General features: G+C 34.7%; 1 protein-coding gene across 1 annotated transcript; it reads left to right on the top strand.

Moving 5' to 3' along the window:
• Positions 1 to 20,627: 20,627 nt before the first annotated feature.
• Positions 20,628 to 24,882, top strand: LOC107855898 (glutamate receptor 2.8). Its single transcript, XM_016700909.2, has 5 exons — positions 20,628 to 21,300; positions 21,549 to 22,891; positions 23,010 to 23,322; positions 23,415 to 23,821; positions 23,920 to 24,882. The coding sequence occupies exons 1-5, from the start codon at positions 20,997 to 20,999 to the stop codon at positions 24,427 to 24,429; spliced, it is 2,877 nt and encodes a 958-aa protein (XP_016556395.1). The 5' UTR covers positions 20,628 to 20,996; the 3' UTR covers positions 24,430 to 24,882.
• Positions 24,883 to 25,416: the final 534 nt, after the last annotated feature.

Raw genomic sequence — 25,416 nt, 5'->3', positions numbered from 1 at the left:
AAGTATCTTTTATTTTCAATTTTTGAAATATAATTGTACCTTTTTCCACTAACAATTTTAACAAAATTCATGACTACAATTAAAAAATTTATGAATATCAAAATAGGAGAGTTCAACAATCTATTTCGATTCAATGGTACGTCAAAAAGGTAAAATACTTTTTCTACATAAGTATTCTAAATTTTCTTTTAACTTAAAGAAGATTTCAAACTCTTCCCCTATAGTTTTAGCATCGAAACCATACAACTGAAATCTGAAAAAATTCAAAAGAAAATAGAATTGATACAATAATTTTTAGAATGAAAGTTTTATGTTTGGTTTCCTTCCATTAATTTCTTTTTTTAAGAGGAAATGAGGACATAATTTTTTTTCTTTTATATAATTTAAATAGAAAAAAATGACACTAACAAAAAATTGTGTGTTTTATTTTCAAATCCTTGAAGTGTAAAATAAAGGTGAAAATAGCACAAGGTAGCAATTTTTTGGACCGTTGTTTGTGTCTTACCCAACGCTTACAAATCATTTAAGGACTCGTTTGGTAGAGTGTGTAAGATAATACTAGATATGTTGTATTAGTAATAATGAAATTAATAGTGCAGAGATTAGTAATACTGGGATTAGTAGTACTGGGATTATTTTTTATGCAGTTTTTTGGTTTGATGTATTAAAAACAATATGTATTGTTATATTTTAAAAAGAATATTGTTTATTTACAAAAATACCCTCGACATATTATAACTTTGTGCTTTTATTTTTTGCAAAAATTTATTATTCTATTTTTTAAATAAAAAAGTTAACAATATAACTAATTATTTCCTTTAGAATTTTAAGATTTAATCATCCACTTATAAAAAATATTTTTTTTAATTATCTTTTCTTTGTTTGTTCATCATTTGCTTGTTGTTCCCACTTTGTGTTGTTTTTAAGTTGGGGGAGGTGCGCATAATTTTTGGATGAAACAATAAAATCATTATTAAAATAAAATTCTATTCTATAGAGTGTAAAAACCAAGTAGAAAAATTATTTTTATTTATGGATATCCTATTTACAAAATTAAAGTTTGGATGCAATTTGTTTTCGGATTTTGACCAATAAATGTTTTTTTAAGTTAATGGAGTAGTTTTTTCTATAACTAAAATTATTTGGAGGGATATTATTATTTTGATAAATTGAAAAGAAGTAACTCATATTAAATAAATTGAAAAAGATTTAGAAAAAAATTAAAGAAATTTGAGGACATATTTGTAAATAATACTAAAATTTGTAAACTAATTTATTTGAATAAATTTATTAGTACAAATATAAAAAATTAAAATTAAAAAAATTAAAAAATATTTAAAAGATTGAGGGATATTCTTGGCTTTATACATACTAATCCCATGGTATTAAAACTCATGTATTACTAATACTACCATATGTGATGTATTAATAATACACCCTATAATACCATGTAAGGTGTATAACTAATACATGGTATTAGTAATACATTGGATCAAAATTTTACCAAACATAGTATTAATTAATACCACACTTAATACATGGACTATTTCTCCTAATACGACCTACCAAACGACCCCTTAATGTTTAGCCATAACTTAATAGTGAATAGATGTTGGTTCTTCTTCTCCGCTTTCTCAAGCTTCAAGACATTATATCCTTAAGCTCAAATTTTTTTTCATTTCAAAATTTCACAACATTGTGTAACCGTGATGTCCGGGCCAGTGTCCTAAGTTCAATTTTCAACCTAAACTTTAAAAAAATTTCAACTTAAACTTTAGAAATTTCTATTTTAGTGTTCTGATCTTTCGTTTTTCATTTTAAACTTCACGGAGTAAATATGTTATGGAGGTGCTACGAAGATAAGAACAACAACAACAACAGATCATAGCCACCGTATTTATGAAACATAAATAATGAAGGGTTAAGGAGCACATGTAAGAAAATCATGAGTCCATATATATTTTTATTGCAACATCATATAGGTAACTTACTAGGGGCTTTGGGCTATAGGTGACAACAGACTTTTAAAATGAGGTGTGGGTGACACAAGTCTTAATTATTGAGTGGAGGTAATAATTACTTTATTATGGATTAATATAATTGGAAAAGTTTGAAAATACCCCACAAATTTTTAAATTTACACTTTGATCCCAATGTTTACCTAAATAATGGGAAATAGAGGAAAAAAAATGTCTTTCTCTTTCTTCTCATCAATTGTTGTTTTCTCTCTCTTAGCGATTTTTGTTGTTCATTATTTCTGCTGCTTTATTCATCATCTTCTACTTCATTATCATCTTCATCTTCTTCTCGTCGACCATTTATTGTTGTTGTTGGTACAGCGCTACAGCTCTGACCAATTTCTCAGGTCAAATTTTGTTTCCTACATCACTTTTCACTTTGGCATTACTTCATAGGTGACTTTGGTAAGTAAAATTATAATTTTTATTCGTATTTTTCATCTGGGTACACTGTTGTTTTTTCAACAATGGATAGAACCCCGATCATGAATCCGACATAAGTGCCCATAATTTAAACAGATCAATCATCTGGTGCATCGGATGAGTAATCTGTTGTATCATAAGATTTATCTGTTGCATCAGACTATTTATCTGTTGCATCAGACTGTTTATCTGTTGCATCAGACTATTTATCTGTTGCATCAAACTTATTATCTGTTGCATCAGACTGTTTAGCTGTTGCAGCAAACTAATTATCTGTTGCAACGGATGATTAATCTATTTGGAACAACACACAAACCCATCAGATAACCAATATGTTTCAACTCTTGCTATTGCTATTGGATTCAAAATTATTCCTTACGTCCAATTAGTCATCCCAAATTTCCTAATTTGATTTCTCATTTTACTTGTCTTTTTCATTAATCAAGAAAAGATTAAAAAAATCCATGTTTTACTCTTTGCATTAATCACTTTTTCTTCGAATTAAAATGGAAACATCATTTATGAAATTTAGATTGAATAGCAAACAATGGTTATTTCAAAAACGTCAACTGTCCCACCAACTGATCAGTGGATTATGGTAAACTAGACATGTTATTAATTATTTTTCTTAATCAATGTAGCATCTCAATTTGGGATGGGTAATTTGAGACGGAGGGAGTACGAATTAAAACATCAAAGCCAAGCAACAAACTAGTCATTTGTTGAAACAGACTATTTATCAGTTACATCAGATTGATTATCAGTTGCATCAGACTTCTTATCTGTTGCAATATATGAGTAATCTATTTTGAACAACACATCAGCCCCTGCCACAGACCCAACAGATAAATCTTGCTATTGCTACTGTAGATCTAAATTATTCATTTTTACGCCGAATCGTTGACATGTTTGTTGAGAAGATAATAGACAGAATGAAAATTAAATATGAATTAAAACGACAAAGATCAACCATAATTTTTTTATTAAACAGAAACAAATAAAAATACATATAATAGACTAAAATAAAAATAATAATCCAATTATTATTATTATTATTATTATTATTATTATTATTATTATTATCATTGTTGCCAGCCGACCAATTTTCAACCGAAAGTAGCAAGGCCCTCCTCAGCCTGTGTATCTCGCGGAACATTCTTTCTTTAACTCCTCCCAGTTCCCATTGCAGGTCACGAACTTGATTCTGAAGTTCATTCATGGCGTCTTGCAGAAAAGCAACATCCCACACTAGGTCAGCCATAATCTAGAACACATGTGAATTGATAAAAAAACTTAAAATTAAAAGTAAAGATCTTAAGAATAACCGAATGTAATACAACGTAAACTACAAATTGACAAATTGGCAAGCATTAAACTTACCTTAGTTAGGGAAGAGAAAGTGGTGGAAGTGCAGGTGTAATATGAAAGACTTGATGCAATAAATAAATAGAGTGTAGTTGAATGAACGATTGAGTAAGGAGGGACCTATTTATAGAGAATTGAATTTGAATGAGAGGCAAGGCAAAAAGGCACGACTGTCCACCTCCATTCATTAATTACATTTTTTATTAAATTAAAAAAAATTATGATAAGTCATGACTTTTCGGATTATTATTATTAATTATTCTTTCCAAGAACCGTTTTCATTGAGTTGTGACAACAGATTCTATATTTGTTGCATCAGATAACTCATATGTGACAACAGATATATCATCTGTTGCAACAAATATAAAACTTGTTGCGTCAGATAACCTATCTGTTGCAACATATAATCTAATTGTTCACCTTCATTTATTAATTACATTTTTTATTACTGTGAAAAGTAATGACTTAATTAAATTAAGAAATATTGTGATAAGTCATGACTATTCAGCTTATTATTATTAATTAGTTCTTTTCAAGAACCATTTTTATTGAGTGGTGACAACAGATTCTATATCGGTTGCATCAGATAACTTATCTGTGACAACAGATATATCATCTGTTGCAACAATAGAGAACCTATTGCGTCAATAATATATCTGTTGCAACATATAATCTAGTTTTAAAAAAAAACTATCATCATATCATTAATTCAAATTTGCTGACTTTTTTATTTTATAAATTAAAAAAAAATACCTTTTTAATTTCTTTAATAAAATAATAACTATTTTTATTTTCTGGCAACAGATTGTATATCTGTTGAATCTGATAAACCATCAGTTGCAATAGATATACCATCTGTAGCAACAAATAAATGATCTATTTTAATGTAGCTTTTTTTATTTCTTCTAACAACCAATACATCAGTTGCAACAGATGGGAAATTTGATGCGTCAGCAATATAATTGAATGTATGTGATGTGTTTTTGTTTTAAACAAAAAGTCACGACTCTTCACCTTTTTATCATATAAGTTAATTAAGCTAATATTGTGACTTGTTTTATATTATATAATAAATAATTTTAAAAAATAAATTCAAAAATAAAAATGGTGAAAAGTCATGATCAGTTATTAAAATTAAACAACTGTTCTTTTATTGTTGTAAATTGTGTTTATTATTTATTTTTTATTATTTATTTACGAACCATTTTTCATATTAAAAAATCAAAAAGTCATGAATGTCTTTTCACCCTCTCAATAACAACAATAACCTTTTTTTATTAATAACTGCATATGCAACATATGATCGATCTGTCGTATCAGATTAACCTCTGTTGACACAAATTGCTCAATCCCTACCACCAATAGTCGACATATTGACAATAAGTAATAAACATAATAATAATTAAATACTAAATAAGAATTAAAAATTCAAAGTCAATCACCAAATGAAACATAGATTTTTGAATCCCTTGGGTAGATCCGATATACAAAAGGAGGAAAATACATTCGCTAAAATAAAAAACATTACCTAATTATTATTACTATTATTATTATTATTATTATTATTATTATTATTATTATTATTATTATTATTGTCAATCAGAAATTTTTCATCCGGCAGCAGCACGACCTCCTTAGCCTTACTCCGAAGTCAGCCAAATCTCTCTGGAGTTCATCAAACTGCCTTTGAAGTTCCCGCAAGGACTCGATATGAATCTTCTTGTACGAATTCGTATCATCCATATTTGTAAGGAGGGACCTATTTATAAATTATTGTATCTTGGAAAGAAAAGAAAAGAAAATTGCTTTAAAATAAATCTAACAGATAGGTAATCTGTTGCAAAATATATTCCTTCTGTTAGATAACTTACAACATATTAATAATCCATTGCAATAGATGTATATATCTATTTGATTTCTCCAACAGATATGTCATATATTGCAACAGGTTGATCATCTGTCGTAACATATATCTCCAATTATTTGTCAGTAAAAACAGATGTGACATCTGTTGCAACTAGCTAGTCATCTTTTTATTCAATTTAAGCCATAGATGGACTAGGAAAAATAAGGTGCGTGCAGATGGATCCACTGTCATATGTGTGGGAGTTAAGTATGTATTACTGATAAGGTCACCAGGACAACACACACAAAGTATAATATTTTTGTGAATGCAGTTTTTAATCGATTAGGCACTGATCACTAAAATAAGATCCTGCATTGTACAGTTAAGTTTGATGGTGCAGACACCCTGTTACGAATTACTGATGGTTGTTGCTCGTGTTTATGCATGTCAAGTTTTGAGAGGGGATTAATATTTGGTGTTATTGCAGAGATCCAGTAGTGATTGAACTTAAACTTTAAGTGTGCATTGGCCTCCAAGATGGCCTTCAAATCCTCGTACTGCATCAAACAAAACAAAAAACCAATAGAAATTCCCCTGACTCAAATTTATATGGAAGGGTTGTTGGAGAAGATGTTATACGCCAGAAAGAGCCGAAGGATAATGCCTGCGAGGGAAAAAAGAGTTGATGAAAGACTATATCATCTGAGAGAAAATTGAAGAGGAGACATAGGGTAGCAAGGAACTTCTAGCAAATCTGGTCGATGAAATTATCTTAAAACATGAGAAATCTGAATCAAGTCCAAATATGAAAGTGTATCCGGTGATGTAAATTCGCCTGTTGTTTCTCTCAAAGAAAAATAATACAGATGGACACTTTGCTAGGGAGCTGCGACTAGGTAGCGTGGTCGGGATTATCACCTAGATAAAAAATAGCAGAAGAGTAAGATAGCCACCTTAAGGGAATCGAGGGTTGAAATATTATACAGTTAGTCTAGAAAACTTGCGCCAACAACAACTGCAGTTAAAGTAAGGAAGCTAAGTGAAGACGGAAATTTTTGAATTTTAAATTGCATCCCATGCCTTCTTATTTGTGGTTCCAATTCTGTCCACTATTGTTGACCTGATCGGAACCACAAACAAGATTGAATGAAAAATTGAGCATCATTACTTCCTTAGCAATATGTTTATAATTGATTGTGTTTTCTTACCTTAGCATGCTTTCAACATTCCTTGGAGAATATTAGATGCTTGTTGTAGTATGTGAATCCCGATGATTTTTAATCTTACCTCCAGCTTGCTGATTCTGCATTCAAGTTGGTCGTTGTTGTCTTTAAAATTGGTATAGAGTTTCTGATCTCTTGTGAGCTCGATCAGGAATGCAACCTTCAAAGTTGTGGCATTGAAGAAGGCCTTCAGAACACTTTCTTCAGAAGTCTTAAAGATATATAGAGGGTCTCTGTGTTTGTTTTAGGTCAAAATATGTTGATGCACGGTTAAGATGTGGTCCCAACAGTTGAACAACTCACTTTTATCGAGCGTTTCTCAATGCATCTTTGTCAACTAACCTTCAAGATATTTGATAAATTAATAAGTAAGGAGTTATGTAACATTTTCTGTAAACCGACTCTACAAAACCTATCAAACGTTACGTAACTCCAGGATCATTACTCTATCAAAAAACTTTGCCCGAGTTGGTGGAAAAATTAAACGAGCTCAATCTCTCAGCCTTTCTGCTGATTGCTCTTCTCCAATTATAGATTTCTAGACTTACTGTACAATATTTTAACCCTCGATTCCCTTAAGGCGACTTTCTTGCTCTTCTGCTATTTTCTATCTAGGTAATAATCCCGACTACGCTACCTAGTCGCAGTTCCCTAGAAAAGTGTCCATCTACACTATTTTTCTTTGAGAGAAACAACAGACGGATTTTTCATTACTGGGTGCACTTTCATATTTGCACTTGATTCAGATTTCTCATGTTTTAAGATAATTTCATTGGCCAGATTTCCTAGAATTTCCTTGCTACCTTATGTCTCCTCCTCAATTAGCTCTTAGATGATATAGTCTTTCATCAACCACCCATTTTCCCTCGAGGGCATTCTCCTACCGCACCTTCTGGCATATAATCATCACCCCGAGCAACCTAACCATATAAATTTGGGCTAGGGCAATAACTATATTGATTTTTCGTTATTGTTAGATGCAGTGCTAGGCTTTGAAGGTCTTTTAAAAGTCCAATACACCCTAAAAGTTAGTCCAATCGCTATTGAATCTCTTTACAATAACACCAAAACTAGATCCCTTCACAATGCTTGAAAAATAAACATGATCAACAACCGACATTAAATCTTAACAGGGTATCAAAACCATATTCATGGTCCCTTAGCCTTATCAATTTGAACCTACCAAACTTAACTGTAAAATTGCAAATATCTTGTTTGAATAATCTATGACTAATCGGTAAAAACAACATTCACAAAATTAGTGTACTCTATGTGTGTTTCCACGATAACATTATCAATAATACATACCTCCCACATATGAAATGGTTCCATCTGCATGCAACTTATTCCTCCGAACCCATCTTTACTGCAGCCTCTAGTGATGGTCAGGCAAAAGTTAAACAACTTTCAGTTCCTTATATCTATAAATAAGAGGAAAAAAATTAATGTCACAGAAAAAACATTATCCATCTGTTGTAACAGATGTAGAGTCTGTTGCATCAGATATGGAGTCTGTTGCAACAGATGTGGAGTCTATTGCAACAGCTGTGGAGTCTGTTGGAATACATCAAACCAGCCTTGCTGGTGGTTTAATTTGTTCCAACAGTTTCTCCATCTGTTGTAATATCAACAACAGCATAAACTACAAATAAAAAACATCAACAACAAAGAAACAACAACATTTGTTCCAACAATATCATCAACAATAAAGAAGCAATATCCTTTATTCCAACACCATCAACAACACCACACCATAAGTTCTAACAACGCCAACCTCACCAATAAAATTAATAACAGTATCAACAATAAAGAAACAAATAAAATACATACAAAAAAAGATACTGCCAACAAGGCTTTTAAACTTCTCCAAACAGATGACTTTTTTGCATATTGTAATAAAAATCTCGGTTCCTTTATTCAACACTTAAAAGTTTCTTCAAATTTTTTAAATAAATATAATATGGGTAAATAGTAATTAAATAAAAAATAGATGTAAATAACTTGCAAAGAAGAAGACGAGAATGAAAGAGCAATAATGAACCATACCTTAATGTCAAAAAGGGGATCAAAATAGCAATTTCAGTCGAGGAAAGATATGGATCGATTTAGATTTGAAAGAATATTTATGAGAAAAGAAGAGAAAAGAAAAGAGAGGAAAAATGCTGTGATAACCCTAAGGAGGAGAAAGAAAAAAATGAGAGTTGAATAAAATAAATTTAGGGTTGCAGCTGAAGGAGGAGAGATGAGATAATTTCTATAGATGTATTGTGTATGTAGACGTAGGGATTTTTAATATTCATTAATTTCATTAATAATTTAAGGGGCACGAGAAAGACTAGTGACATTGAAAAGACAAGATAAGACTGCTCAATGAACTAACTTTTGAGTTATCCAATAAATATTTTTTACCGCATTTAGTAGTAAGTACTACTTTATCTACTCGGACAGATTCTTGCTTTAAAACTAAAAGAAAAAAAATTTTCAAACAGATATTCCATCTGTTACAACAGATATAAATATCTGTTTAGAAATCTGAACAACTCAGTCATCTATTATAAAAGATACAAATATCTATTTAAAGATTCCAACAGTTCATCCATCTGTGACAACAGATGAAAATGTCCATTTGATAATTAATTAAATCAGATATGTCATCTGTTATAACAGATATAAATAGTTGTTTGAAAATTTCCAACAGCTCAGTCATCTGTCACAACAGATGCAAATATCTATTTGATGATTAAATTAGATATGTAATCTATTGCAATAGATATGAATATCTGTTTGAAAATTTCAATATCTCAGTCGTTTGTTGCAATAGATTTCATTGCAATTGATTTAGGTGGAACTAGGGATGAATGAATGAGCTCACAGGTTCAACTATAAATCCAACTGTGTCTTTCCAATTGCATAATGTTGGTATTATGTTCATCCCGACCCGAGTCATCGATCGATCACTCTTAGTTGAAATGAGTTCTCATCAGCTCAATGTTAAGTTGGCAATAGTACCTAAATTAATTTAGGTGGAACAAGGGATGAATGGAATAGCTCATAGGGTCAACTATAAATCCAACTAAGTGTTTGCAATTGCAAGGTGTTGGTATTACGTTCATCCCGACCTGAGTCATCGATCGATCACTCTGAGTTGAAATGAGTTCTCATCAACTCAATGTTAAGATGGTGATAGTACCTAAATTGATTTAGGTAGAACTAGGGATGAATGAATAAGCTCACAGGGTCAACTACAAATTCAATTGAGTGTTTGCAATTGCATGGTGTTGGTATTATATTCATCCCGACCCGAGTCATCAATCGATCACTCTGAGTTGAAATGAGTTCTCATTAGCTCAATGTTAAGATAATGATAGTACATAAATTGATTTAAGTAGAACTAGGGATGAATGAATGAGCTCACAGGGTCAACTATAAATCCAACTGAGTCTTTGTAATTGCATGGAGTTGGTATTGCGTTCATCCCAACCCGAGTCATCGATCAATCATTCTGAGTTGAAATGAGTTCTTATCGACTCAAATATTAAGATGGTGATAGTACCTAAATTGATTTATGTAGAACTAGGGATGAATGAATGAGCTCACAGGGTCAACTACAAATCCAATTGCGTCTTTGCAATTGCATGGTGTTGGTATTGAGTTCATCCCAATCCGAGTCGTCGATCGATCACTCTGAGTTGAAATGAGTTCTCATCAACTTAATATTTTAAAAACTATATCTTTTAAATTTTTTAAAACTAATTAAGATCAATTCGGACCAAATTAAAATTTTCAGAACTTGTCATTCTTTTCTAAAATTTACAAATCAACCCATACAAATCATCCATTTGCTCGAAAAACTTCTTATTTTAAAGCTAAAGTTCTCGTTCTTATCTCTCTCTCTCTCAACAATACAAATAACAACTATTTAACATATTGCTTAACCCTCCAATATAGGTCAATTTTCTTCCCATTTATGACCGTATATAATTGTTATTTTCGACTTCATTCCTACCTGTATCCATTGTTTTCTCTGTCTTCACAGGTAACAAAGTTTGAGAAGAGCTCTACATTTGTTCTTTATTCTAAAAAATAGGGTTTTTTAGTTAATGATGAAAAAAAAGACTTTTAGTTGTATTATCTTCGAGAATGGATTAACAATATTGAGTTTTGATGCTAAAAAAGTAGGAAGCACCAGAGAAAACCCTAGTTTTTCTCTCAGTATTTTATTAGCTGTCGTGGTATTGTTGGATGGTATTTGTGGTGTTGGTGGTGGCTGTTGTTGGTGGTGTCAGTATTTATGTTTTTTGGTGGTGGTGTCGATGGTCTTGGTGTTGGTATTGGTGGCATTGATGGTGGTCTTGATGGCATTAGTGGTGGCATTGGTTGTAGTGGTGGTGGTCCATCTGTTGCAACGAGTGGAAGATCTGTTGGGAGATATTAAATAGGTCTTCAAACAGATTTCCCATCTGTTCCAACTGATGGGTTATCCGTTGGAGTATTTTTTTGTAATGTGGCGTAGCATAATTTATTGAAATTTGCCCATCTATTGCAATAGGTGGAATATCTGTTGGGAGATCAAACAGATTCCCTATCTGTTCCAACTAATGGGTTTTTCGTTGGAGTATTTTTTTTGTAAAGTGCCGTAGAATAATTTATTAAATTTTGTCTTACCTTTTTTAAAAAAATTATGCAGGTATCAAATGCAATGTATTTTTTACTTTTCTATTATTTGTAGTTAAAAGATGTCTTCCAAAAGAAAAGAAACTGAAAGTAGATCAACTTCTGACCACCCAACAAAAAAGGTTAGAGTACAGATAGATTCGGAGGAACTTTCAGAACAATCGCAGTCAGGGCAACATAAATTTGAGAAAAGTGATAACTCCATCTCACCAATGGGGGTGAAATAATATCGAAATCCCAGCATGGTTTTTTCAAAACTATTAGTATCAATGGGTTTCGAGTTCCGATGTCGATGAATATCCCTAATGCAGTATTTTGTGATGTTGTACTTAAATGTCAGTTGGGGAAACTTTTTAATGAACTTAGGAGTATTATGAAGAAGGAAAACATATATAGACTTTTTAAGAAGAGTTTCTTTGCATACTTTCTTGAGATGTCTAAGGTCCGCCCTCTCCGTTTCCCAATGATCATGGTATATGGACTTCTCAAGCGTAGGATCAAGTATGCGGGGAATGATGAAGGTTCGAAGGAGGGCAGAAAAAAGATGGATGAAGTCTGGATCAACTACTGTGGCATGCTGGTTTGTTTTGGATTGAAAGAGTTTGGCATAGTGACGGGCTTAAGATGCAATCGTCCAGAAGAACCTCTCATCAAAGAAACACCCCACAAAGGGTCCAACAAACGCAAGGTAAAAAAATATGGGTTGTTGGGCATTGTTGGACCTAGCTACAGAGTAGAGGATTTGATGGCGGATCTCGAGAATAAAAATATACCAAAGCACTACTGGGAGAAATTATGCTTAGTTTGGTTTGTCCATCCGTTTTATTGGCAAGAGACGTCAGAAAAGTCTTAGAAGATGATTTGTTGGCGCTTGCTAATTATTTAGAAAATGATTCGTCTTCATGAAAGCTACTACTTGACTGTTGAATATTTACTGAAAAAGCTAAAGCCAAAGACGACCACATTATACGGCTTTCCTTGGGCTTTCATAGGAAAATTGATCACTATTTTTACTCATTCATTAATTTATATTGAATATAGTTATTATGACTTTTTTTGCTTGCTTCTTGTTTACATTTTTAGGTTTGGGCATGTGAAGCTATTCCTCCCCTCCGAAAGCAGTTCAAGGATTATCCAGATAAGGTTTCTCATCTAAGGATCCTTAGGTGGTTGGCTGTAACAAAGAGCAGCAAAAAATATATTCAGGAGGCTGATCTCTTTAACCCTCCTAATGATGCAGTACGTCTTCATGAAACTAAAATAATTTTCCTTAAAGAAAGATATTGAAACAGATGTCCCATCTGTTGCGATAGATGGGTCATCTGTTGTATCAGATTACCCGTCAACTGCAACTGGTGCAACAGATGGGTAATCTGTTGTGATAGATGATCCATATTTCACAACAGATTAACCATTCTTTGCTCTGGTTCTCTGAACCCTACTCAACAGGTTACCTATCTATGCAAATTATGCAATATATGGGTAATCTGATCCAACATATTATCAATCTGTTTTGACATACAGATCAGTTGTTGCGGCAGCTAGATCGTCCGTTGCATAAGTTGGCTGTGTTAACATCCATGTAACCCGAGCCCCATGTAACCTAACTGACTGCAAATTATTATTATATGATTTAAATGTCTCTTGTCTTTTTTTATAGATTGTGCATCCATGGATCGTTCCTACCATTAATGAGCTGGGGATGACTTCTTTTCTTACTTTGGATTTTGTTGATACCAAAGAAGATCCATCAGTGGAGTTAATAAAGAAAGAATTGGCTGGAGCAACATCCATAAGAAGAGCAGTTAGGCAAGGTCAGCCTAATGTTGAAGCTCTTTACGACCAACCTCAAACTGCAACAGATCTGGGTGCTTCTTCTGGGGGTGTTTCTGGTAGAGTTGTTTGTGATGGTAGCAGCCATCCTAATGTTGTTGTTGCTGCCAGTCGTGATTATGAGCATGTTGGTGCTCAGCAAAAGATAAATACTTTTAAAAACACCCCTTGCACAGGTCCTCCCTCTCACCCCTACACTGGTCCCTCCCACCCTTACAGTGGTCCCTCTCACCCCCTCCTCACCCTTATGTTCTCATTATAACTATAAAGTGTGCAAAAATAGAGAGGATAAACTCCTTAAAAAGCTATAGGCTATTGCTGAAGCTGCCGGGAAGTTGAAATCCAGGAGGGGTGTCATACCATCCAATGAGGTGGGGGAGCCATGCACTCCTACAGTAGCGGTTAGGAGGAAGAAAAGAAAATTAGACAAATTCTCTCCGTTCTGAAATCAGTAAAAATTGTAAATCCTTCCACTCTAAGAGTTGTTGAAGTTCAGGGGCTGCCGAAGAAGGTGGATATATTTGCCGCACTTGGAAAGGAGAAGAATAAGGAACTGGAAGAATTCATGAAGACAAAGGTTCAAAAAGAATACACCATGCATTCATTTTCCGCCAAAGACTTCACGAATATGACAAATATGCGTGTGTGGTATGAGGACAATGTAAGTTTACTTTTGCTAACCTAGCCTTCTTATCTACTCTTTGAAGAAGAATCTACGCAGCAGATGTGCAATCTGTTGCAATAACTTGGTATTCTGTTACAGCATAATACACATCTGTTGCATAAGTTGTGTTGGCTAGGTAATCTGTGAACTGATTCAGAGAATCCTCTGTATCAAATTCTTTCCACTGTGTTTTTATTCTTTACAATTACTAACCTATTTAAAAATTATCTTCTTATACCATAGTATGTTGATGAAATTCTCTGCCTCATGAGGGGCAGGCAATTAACTTACTCAGATTCTTATGATGTTGCCGATAAGATAATGGACCTGAACTTCTACAATAATTTTAAGGATAGGTATGCTAATCTCCGTTTGCTAGCTGATTTCGATGGCCCGAGATTTGATGAGTTAGTTTCTATATTCCAATGGGATGAAGAAGCGATTAAATATGTTAGAGAAAAGTGGTCATATCCGTACGACAAGAGCTGGACCAAGGCAAAAAGAATCCTTGCAGTCATGAACGTGGAAGTCAAATATTTTCTCACTGTTGAGATACTACTATATGAGGGAAATATTAAGGTTTATGACTGTAACTTACCCGTCTTTAGCGAGAAAATATTTTTAACCCATATGCAGCCACTCTTGAAGTTGTTACCCAAGTTGTTGACGCAAAGTAAGTTGATGGATCATTTGCCGGCTGAAGTCTTGACGAAGGAATCATGGGATTTTGAAGGTCGAAATAAAAACATCGAGCTCCCAAAAAATACAACCGGTGCAGCGTGCGGGCTGTATTCACTTGCATACATCCAGTGTTTGCTGACCGGCACACAAATAACCGGTGTGTACAACGCCGTTATGGAAAAGATGCAATGGGTCTGGGCATATGGGGTACTAACTAAATAGTTAGAGCCCGTGTATAAAGAAGAATATGTACAAAGACAGAGACGAACACGATAACAAATTTTTATTTCAAGCCAATTCACTTTACATATAGTGACAATAATTTTTATGTCTGACCAAGTTGAATTTTTATAATGCAACAGATTTTATATCTGTCGTAACAGATATAGTACTTGTTGTGACAGATTGATTATCTGTTGGAATAGGTTGGTCATCTATTGCATTATGCAAATGTTCTCAGTCTGTCTGTCACAACAGATATATAATCTGTTGTAACATATAATCAATCTATTGCAACTGATCGGTAATCTGTTGGAGCAAATAAAAAAAGTAGAAAGACTTGTAACATATAATCTATCTGTTTCATCATTTGGTACTTGTAATCCATTAATCAAATACTCGGCGTAGGCGGCAACAAAAGGACCAGAATCCCTGCGTTATAAAAAAATAGATAATCCATATCTTGCAGTTCATGCAAGCGATATAAAATTTGTGAAATAAAACTAATTCATGACACTTAAACTTAAAGGCTACCAATGGTTTGTTGACCAATTCCTTCAACATATTGTACATCAAATGGATTAGCCATTTTATCTCGGTATGCTTCAATCGTTGACCAATCAGTACGAACTTTTTGGTTTAAAAAGTCACTCATATCATGGTAAGTAGGCAATATTTTGGCCAGCTTTTGTATCGCAGACGACGGCCCGGAATGTCTCCTTTGTAACATCGAGTCATAAACTCGGATGCGCCTCTCTTTTAGAATGACGACAGCCAACACCCAATGAAATTCATCACCACAATTGATTGGGATGTACACTTCATCGACCAAATGCCAACGTAAGCCAGCCGAAATGCTAAAATCTTTGATGATGTTGATTAAGCATTCCTCATTTCTGGAAACTTTCGACTGTTGTTGACAATACCTATCGTAGGCATTATTGATGTAAACTTTGTACAAATAATTTCCTATTATGTATCTGTATTGTTCTTGTATTTGCAACTTGGCCTTCTTTTGGAGGTAGTAAAAAATGACATCGATGTGTTGTACATATTATCAAATATTTCGAATTACGTGATGAAAAAATTAATATGCAGATGCAATTAAATAAAGTATTAATTAATAGTAATATGTATGGCATTTAAACCTCATCATTCCAGCAAGTTTGGGGTTGTGACATCAAATAGAACCAATTATTCATTCCAAAAAATGCAACAATAAAGTCGAACATATCAAGACTAAGACTCGAATCGTTCACTTTGTAGCGTTCGTCATTTTGTTTTCTACATGATGATTTATATGTGTTAATGTCACATTCTTACAACAAGAATAGTATAAACCAATATCTTTAAAAATTGATTTATGTACCTGCCGGCATGATGCTTTAACAATCCATCGACAATCCATTCTGAATAGTCGCTGATCAACTGTGTTAGTTTTATTGGAGCCTCGTCCGAGATGTTGAATCCTTAAAATGGGTAATTCTTCTGTTCTCTCGAACTGACAGGCTATAGATTTTCTTCTTCTTTGGAAGCAGTTGATGGATTATCAACTGTGATATTATATTCTTCAGCAGTGGCTTCTATTGTGATATCCACCTAGAAAGTCAGAATTGTCAATGCTAATTACAAATATACAACAGATTATCCATCTGTTGCAATAGATGAGCCTTGTGTCACAACAGATGGATCATCTGTTGGGACAAATTCGAATAGGTAAATCAGAGCAGTGCGATAATTTTAAACATATGACCATCTGTTACGACATAAGACTCATCCATTGCAACAGATAACGAATCTGATGCACCAGGTTAGACAACAGTTGCAAAAGATGTATATATCTATTTGATAATTTTTAGCAGATGTAACATCTGTTGGAACAGGTGATGTACATTCACCTTCTTCGGCTCATGCTGCTCTCCTGTGGTCCTTGCACACTGAACATCGGCGCAAGATAAAGACAGAGGAGTTGCAATTTTATTTTTCGATGCTTGATGATGCCTTGGAAGTATCTTTCCTTCTCCTCTTAGTCGCTTTGATCTCTAGTGAAGTGTATGGATATGAAATCCTCTTTGATGGAATGACACCCCTATTAGATGTCATTTCCTTTACAAAAGCAGTTAGTGCATTAATAGCATTAATCACTCCATCGTGTTTCGCCTTTCAGCCTTGACATTTGTATGTAAAACATTCGCTAGATGTGGCAAAATTTGAAGAAAAAATTGTACAGCTAGTATGATCATAATCATAATGTCTTGTTGTTTCAAAAATGGTAAGAGGAGCATCATTAGCCCCAACAGCAGCACCACTACCACTACCACTACGACTACCATTGTCAATAGCAATAAGCCCACCCTCCAAAATTATTTTTCTTGTGATGGTTGTTGCTCTAAACAATTCCATTTTTATTCCATCAACGACCTTAGGGTCCGGTAAAGTTTGCACAGACCGTAAAGTAAAAAAAATGGCATCTTCAACTCTCGATTGGTCGGAACAAGCCACGGATGGACAATCTAAAATAAATCGGTACATATATTAGAATGATGATAAAATTATTTAAAATAATCATTAATTAAAATAAAAACTTGATTAGAATTGAACTTACTGCTTTCTTGGGAGGTGAAAAGATTAAGAAATTTTGCATTTCTATCGATTTTGGTCGACAACCATCTCTAGATTTTTGGACAGGAAACTTCTTCCTGGTAGTTCACTTGTTGTCTCAAATAAGGAATGACTTCAAATGCCCAAGCCTATAACATAACGTCAATAAATCAAAAGAATTATTGAATAAAAAAATGATGAATCATATCATGATAAAAGAAATATTTACCATGAAGGCCCATGAAAAGCCATATAAGTTGACTCTCTTTGGCGTTAATGGAGTCAAAAAATATTAGACAGTCATTTTGAAGCTTTCATAACCCCAAGGATAGCTGTTAAATGCCTCAAGATCCTCGGAGAGATTTATTAAACCAACGCTTATGTTGTTGTTAACATCTCTCGCCCAAAGAATATTATGTACGAACCAAACCAAGCACAATGATTGCTTATGCTTCTTTGAGAGTCCTTTACCTTTCAATGCTTCTATCAAATTTTTGTTTTTGAAGCTTGGACCAACAATCGACACTACGTCATCATGATTACTCGAATTGCCTTTGCCTTTTTTGGGTCTGCGGGGTGCTTTTTTTTGGGCCAGAGTAGGTATAACTTGAGAAGGAGAAGGAGGACAACATTTTAGTCCGGCAACTATGACAAACTTTTTCCAACCAAAACAAACAGGCATGCCACAGTAATTTATCCACACCTAATCCATCTTGTTTTTGTTTTCATACATAAACCTACGCTTGAGAAGATCGTACACCATTTTTATTTGAAAACGAGCATTGTTGTCCTCCGGCAAATCAAGATATTGCCCAAAGCAAATTTTCTTGAAATAAGCATTCAATATTTATTCTCGAAGTATTTTTCTGAAGGTGTCGAAAGATTTTCCCCTGGTTGACTTAACCACGAAATCACCCGTTAAATCTGTGGCACCATCGCACTGCATTCTCATAGGATAATGATCAATGCTGAAGGTTTTAACCAACTCTTCGACGGAAGGGCTATTAGCATTTGGATCATCTCTTTTGAGATATTCCTCCTCCCCGTGTTTAATATCTTCTGCTCCTGATTAAGATAACGCTTGTAAAGCAAGCTCATAGAATGATGGATATAGTAGAGCTGCTGCACTTGTTCCTTTACTTGGACTTGATTCGATTTCTTTTCTTTTGGAAGCCATATTATCTTAAATTAACAGGAACAAAAAATAGATTATAATTGATTAATGCATCGTTAAAAAGGGATAACAATAAATCTAACATGCACAATGGTAAAATAACAGTTTCAACAGACCACACATCTATTGCACCAGGTATGTTATCAGTTGCAATATATAATCGACCTGTTGCAAAGGATGAGTAAACCGTTGGAAACGATAAAAATAGATCTCTAATCTGTTGCACCAGGTATGTTGTCTGTTGCAATATATAACCGACTTATTGCAACGGATGAATAAATCATTGGAAATAATAAAAACAGATGTCCAATCTGTTGCACCAGGTAGTTTATCTATTGCAACATATAACCAACCTATCGAAATGGATGAGTAATTCATTAGAAACAATAAAAACAGATCATATATCTGTTGCACCAGGTAGTTTATTTGTTGCAACATATAACCGACTTGTTGAAATGGATGAGTAATCCGTTGGAAACAGTAAAAACAGATCACATATCTGTTGCACCAGGTAGTTTATTTATTGCAACATATAACTGACCTGTTGCAATGGATGAGTAATCCGTTGGAGACAATAAAATAGATTACTGAACTGTTGCACCAGGTATGTTATCTATTGCAATATATAACCGACTTGTTGCAACGGATGAGTAAACCGCTGGAGACAATAAAACAAATCGCTGAACTGTTGAAACATATCACTCATCTGTTGCAAAATGAGTTATTTGTTGGATCAATATTGTTTAGATTTCTTTCAAACAGAAGAGTCGTCTGTCCCAATAAATGAATGATCTATTAGATTGTTTATTTGTTGCATCAGATTTTCATAGTTGCATCAGATGTTTTCATCTGCTGCATCAGATGTCTTCATCCGTCGCATCAGATGTTTCATCTGTTGCATCTGAGTTTTTATCTGTTGTAACACCATTTTTATCAAGACAAACGACAAATCAACCCTGCAACACCAACACATCAAACTCACACACTAAGAACATCAACTTTGAACAAAATTCACCAACAAATCCAAATCAACAGTAAGACAACAAGAAGAAGAAATGCCAGACATTTGGACTTTATTCAGTGCACATTTCAATACTAGAAGAGTAGTTGGCTCAAGCTCATCTGTTTCTTCATAATTTTTTACCTGTAAAAAAGAAAATGGGATGACGAAGAACTCGAAGTTGTTATCGCCAGAGAAATCTTCACGTCGATTAACGGTTGAAAGTCGAAAGGGAACTCGACCGACTATTATTTGTCGGAGATTGAAGTCGCCGGGGATTGAAGGGAGAATTTTGCAGAACTGGTTGTTGGAAGAGAGTTGAGAGAAGCTGTCTCAAGAGAGAAGAGAGAGACTAGTTGATGTAGATTGAAGAGAGGTGTGGGTTGAGTTGTATTTTTGAAAAGATTAGAAAGTTTTGAAAATATTAATCAAGTCCACAATTAACTTAATCAAGTTTTCTAATGATGTTTGACCCTTTAAGTTGGTCAATGTCACCGATCCTTTATTCAAGACTTACAAACACCTTTCGTTCAATTTTCTTAACTTACTAAGCAGCTTCCTTCTACAAATCAGACAACATCCATAGTGTTAACTGTTTACTTCTTGACTTCGACATGCAACTGCATTTACCATTCCATGCATAACGTCTAGGTGGTGGGAAATATACTCGCACCAAGTGTTTTTATAGGAGATCAATAAAATACATAACATTTGTTTAATTTTAATTCTTACCTATTACTTCATTAAATTTCATAACTCGGTATGGGTAAGTATTCACCCTGTTTTGCTGCTTGATGTGCAAACAATTTACTGAAAACGCGTAGATAAAGCCATGCTATATTAGAAAGATAAACTGGCAGACAATGGCTTCTACTGCTTTGGTAAATATCACTCCCTTCTTCACCAAAATTTGTTCCGAGAAAGTTCTTATGTAAAACTTGTCGTGTAAACACGTCCTTTAGCACGAACTATACCTCAAGAATGTCTCTAAAGACTTTTCCAATACATAATTCAAATGACCCACCAAAAGTTTAGCAACTGCAGAGAACAGAATCATTAGCTTCAACTATTTTTCTTGTTTGAAACTTCAAACTTTGTCCTTCCATTCTACATTAATTATGGTTTGGACTCATAAGTCAAGGCCTTTACTGTTACGTACAATTCCCTGCTACTGAAGCTATCTGTCCTGACCACCCATTTGAAAGAGCAGTAGAGAACATCTTTGCAAGGTAGTTACTTGCACAAACACAACTGCTTGCCCAACTCTGGAATTACATGCCCAGATTTCTCAATATGAGAAGGCCAAGATGCCACTTCCTAATTCTTTTCATTCAGTTTGTCTCCATCACTAGCTTTTACCACTACGTAACGCCAATAAGAGGTGAAGATAAGAAAACTAGTGGTGTAACGGTGGATGTGGGCATAATTCTTGATCTGGAAACAGATGTGGGAAAAGTAATGCACACATGTATTTTACTAGCACTTGAAGATTGCAATGCCACTGCTAATCACAGTGGCATTAGGATAGTCCCTCACTTGAGGGATTCCAAGAAAGATGATGTTGAAGCAGCATCCGCTGGTAAATTCAGCTACATGATTTACTTCTGTTAAAACTAGCATGTCTTTCTATCTTTGCTTCACGAATCTCTAAAATAAGTACATTTGGCTTCCCAGAGGTTTGGCAAACAAGCTAGCAGCCATACTCTGGTAGCTAGTTATTCATGCGCTATTTGCACAGGATACACTCTTTTCCTAAAATTTTCTTCTTTTTTCCCTTTTGGTTTTCCCTTCATACGAATTCTTAACAGTTTGATTGTGTATGTGCAGCCATCTACTTGCTAAAGGATGTCCAAGTACAAGCTATCTTTGGGCCACAAATGTCTACACAAACTGATTTTGTGATTGACTTAGGGAAGAGAGTAAAAGTCCCTATCATTTCTCCAGCAACAAGTCCTTTACTTGCGGTCGAGGAAAATCCCTTCTTCATCAGAGGAGCACTTCCTTCTTCCAGTCAGACTAAAGCCATTGCAGCAATTGTTAAAACCTATGAGTGGAGGCAGGTCGTAGTCATCTATGAGGGTGGGCACTTTGGGACGGGGATACTTCCACATTTGACTGATGCCTTACTGGAAATTAGCACTTCAGTCTCCTATAGAAGTGTTATTTCTCCGTCAGCCAATGATGACCAAATCCTCACTGAGCTATACAAGATGAAGACAATGCAGACCAGGGTCTTCATTGTGCACTTGAGACCATTACTTGCCCAACGCCTTTTCCTCAAGGCAAACAAAGCCGGAATGATGAGCGAGGGATATGCATGGATCATCACAGATCTGCTAACGAGTCTTCTGGACTCGGTAGATCCTTCAGTGATTGATTCGTCAATGCAAGGTGTTCTTGGTGTAAAGCCATATGTTCCGAGAACAAATGAGCTTATCAATTTCACCAAGAGGTGGAGAAAGAGATTTCGTCAAGAGTATTCAGACATGGACCCAGTCGAACTCAATGTTTTCGGGCTATGGGCGTATGATGGCATCACAGTATTAGCAAAAGCAGTAGAGGAAGTGGGTGACACTGCCATTCCCAAATTCAAAAAAGCAGATACTATAGAGAATTTAACAGACTTAGATGCACTTGGAACCTCAGAATTGGGATCTCACCTCATTCACTGTATGCGAAACATAGCGCTAAAAACAGGTCTAAGTGGTGATTTCCGCATTGCTAATGGAGAATTGCAGCCATCCCCATATGAGATTGTGAATATAATTGGGAAAGGAGAGAGAAGCATTGGATTCTGGACAGAGAAGGATGGGATTTCATGTAAACTGAAGATGAATGGTAAAACAGCAGCTAAGTGTAATAATAAGCAACTAGGAGACACTTTTTGGCCGGGTGAATCTACTAGTGCTCCAAAAGGCTGGGAAATACCCACAAGTGGAAAGAAGTTAAAGGTTGGAGTTCCTGTCAAAGGAGGGATGCAACAATTCATTAAAGTGGAAATAGATTCAAAAAAACAAGAAGTAACAGCAACTGGTTTAAGTGCAGATGTCTTCAAAGAAGTCATCCGATCCTTGCCATATGCTCTGCCTTACGAATTTATTCCATTTCAAATACCAGATAACCCAACTTCTCCGGACTATGATCATCTAGTTTACAAGGTGTCTTCTAAGGTAAATTAACCTTTTTGACTGAATACCTTACATGCTTTGGTATCTACTTTCTGCTTTTGCTTTGGCTGAGGAAGACCGACCAAAAATACTGCAATAATCATTGTTTGCCTTGAACCAGGAATTTGATGCAGTTGTAGGTGATGTGACCATTTTAGCGAGCCGATCCAAATATGTGGATTTCACACTACCTTTTACAGAGTCAGGTATTTCTGCAGTTGTGCCAGTAAAGGATGATGACAGGAAGAATACTTGGATTTTCTTGAAACCTCTAAAAGGGGAGCTTTGGATAACAACTGGAGCATTCTTCGTCTTCATTGGTTTTGTGGTTTGGGTACTTGAACATCGTGTAAATGAAGAGTTTCGAGGACCTAAACGGAAGCAAGTTGGGATGATATTCTGGTTTTCCTTCTCAACTCTCGTTTTTGCTCATAGTAAGTATCAAACTCAAAAGAAAATAGCATAAAAAAGCTTGAAGATTTCTCCTTGTTTCTTAACAAACCATATATATGGCTGGTTGTTGCAGGAGAGAGGGTAACAAGTAACTTAACAAGATTTGTGCTGATTGTGTGGGTTTTCGTGGTTCTGGTGCTGACATCGAGTTATACAGCCAGCTTAACATCTATGTTAACAGTGCAACAGCTTCAACCTACTATAACAGACCTCAATGATCTCATCAAGAATGGAGAATATGTTGGATACCAAGAAGGATCCTTTGTCAAAGATGTCTTGAAGCACATGAAATTCGACAGCTCCAAGTTAAGAAATTATAGCACATTGGAAGACTATAACGATGCGCTCTCAAGAGGAAGTAAAAATGGAGGTATTGGTGCAATTATTGACGAACTTCCTTATCTTAGACTCTTCCTCAACAAGTACTGCAGGAAGTATATTATGGTCGGCCAGACTTACAAGACTGCTGGCTTTGGATTCGTAAGATTCCCTCTGCATCTTTACATTGTAAAGGTTCCATAACTGAAGTCATACAATTTTACTCAATCTAATCCATTTTTCACCACGATTTCTTGCAGGTATTTCCAAAAGGATCACCTTTAGTACCTGACATCTCAAGAGCAATCTTGGAGGTGATGGAGGGAAAGTTTATGAATGACGCAATACAGAGATACTTTGGGAATGAAACAGACTGTGAACAAAAAGATGGAATGGCTATAACATCTGATAGCCTCACGCTAGATAGTTTTAAGGGCCTTTTCCTCATAGCTGGTGTAACAGCAGGTTCCGCTCTCCTCATATTCTTCCTCATATTCCTCTATCAGAATAGGGAAATCTTGACCACTGATGATTCAATATTGCGAAAGCTTTCTGCCATAGCAAAGGTCTTTGTCGAAGAGAAAGATAAATGTAGCTCGTTAGAAATATTGGATGATGGCGCTAAAAGCCAACCGACTACACCGTTTGCAGCTTCCCCTGAAACATTGCCCAACCTTCCTTCACAAAGCCCAGAAAGAACTGCATCACCCCCATATGAAGGGTTCTCTACAACAGAACCTGGAACTCCAGTTCAAGAACCTGTTACATAGGCAAATGTAGAGAGATGGTACACATAACTGCTACTGCAATTATGAACAGCTTTGGATAGATTGTATACTGATGCGCTAGCATTAGAAAAGTTGGACCGGATTAAATTATCATTTTGGCACTCATGGCCATAATATTTATATCAAAAGTTCAGGTGCATAAGCAAGATTTAAGAGGATATTTTGGCACTGTTGGCCATAGCATTTGTATCAAGATTTTAGGTGCATAAGTAAGATTTAAGAGGATATTTTGGCACTCTTGGCCATGGCATTTGTATCAAGACTCAAGAGGAAGAGCAACAGACATTTGCTTCTCTGAATGTGTTGTGGATGTGTTTGGTGGCAAGACGTATGCATGAAGGGAAGTCAATTAAATTAAGTATTTAATTATAATTTTTTGAGTATAGCATTCAGTATAAACTCAATTTTAACTTATTTTTATCATATTTTGTGCTCACGTGACATTTTTTATCAATTTTTTTTTGGCTGACATGGCACCATTAATGTGGGCCCATTTTATGTAAAAAAAAAATTGTCATGTCAAACAAAAGTGTGATAAAAATACAATAAAATTGAGTTCAGAAGATAATAGAATGCCTGTGAAGTTGGAGTGTGTTGTAGCAACTTTGATCATAGTTTGATGAGTTCCGAATGCTTATTAGCTTTCTATATACAATAGTAACAAACTAAAAATAATCCCACAAAGTGGAGTTTGGAAAGAATAGGCAGACGTAGCTTCTGGATCGAGATCTTTATTGTTCTAGACTATAGGCCTCATTTGTTTGCACTTAATGAAGGTCTGAATCTGCATAGTTCAGACTTCAGACCATTAGGTGCATTTATTTTTGGAAAAATTACCTAAAGCCACAACATAACTATCTAAACTTCTAAAAATCCCCCACTTCTTAAAAATTACTTAAATCCCAACATTTCATACTTTTTACTATTTCTGAGATACAAGTTAACCCTATATGTATCTAATGTATGTAT

Source organism: Capsicum annuum, chromosome 6, assembly GCF_002878395.1.
Source record: "Capsicum annuum cultivar UCD-10X-F1 chromosome 6, UCD10Xv1.1, whole genome shotgun sequence".
Taxonomy (NCBI): domain Eukaryota; kingdom Viridiplantae; phylum Streptophyta; class Magnoliopsida; order Solanales; family Solanaceae; genus Capsicum; species Capsicum annuum.
Note: the sequence above shows the minus strand (reverse complement) of the source record. Positions and strands in the feature narration are given on the sequence as shown.

What these genes read in the sequence shown, in the direction of transcription:
- LOC107855898 (XM_016700909.2), top strand. Translation starts at nt 20,997, where the DNA reads ATGCCCAGATTTCTCAATATGAGAAGGCCAAGATGCCACTTCCTAATT. An exon ending in TGTTGAAGCAGCATCCGCTG is followed by an intron (nt 21,301 to 21,548) that starts GTAAATTCAGCT and finishes GTGTATGTGCAG; the next exon opens with CCATCTACTTGCTAAAGGAT. An exon ending in TTTACAAGGTGTCTTCTAAG is followed by an intron (nt 22,892 to 23,009) that starts GTAAATTAACCT and finishes GCCTTGAACCAG; the next exon opens with GAATTTGATGCAGTTGTAGG.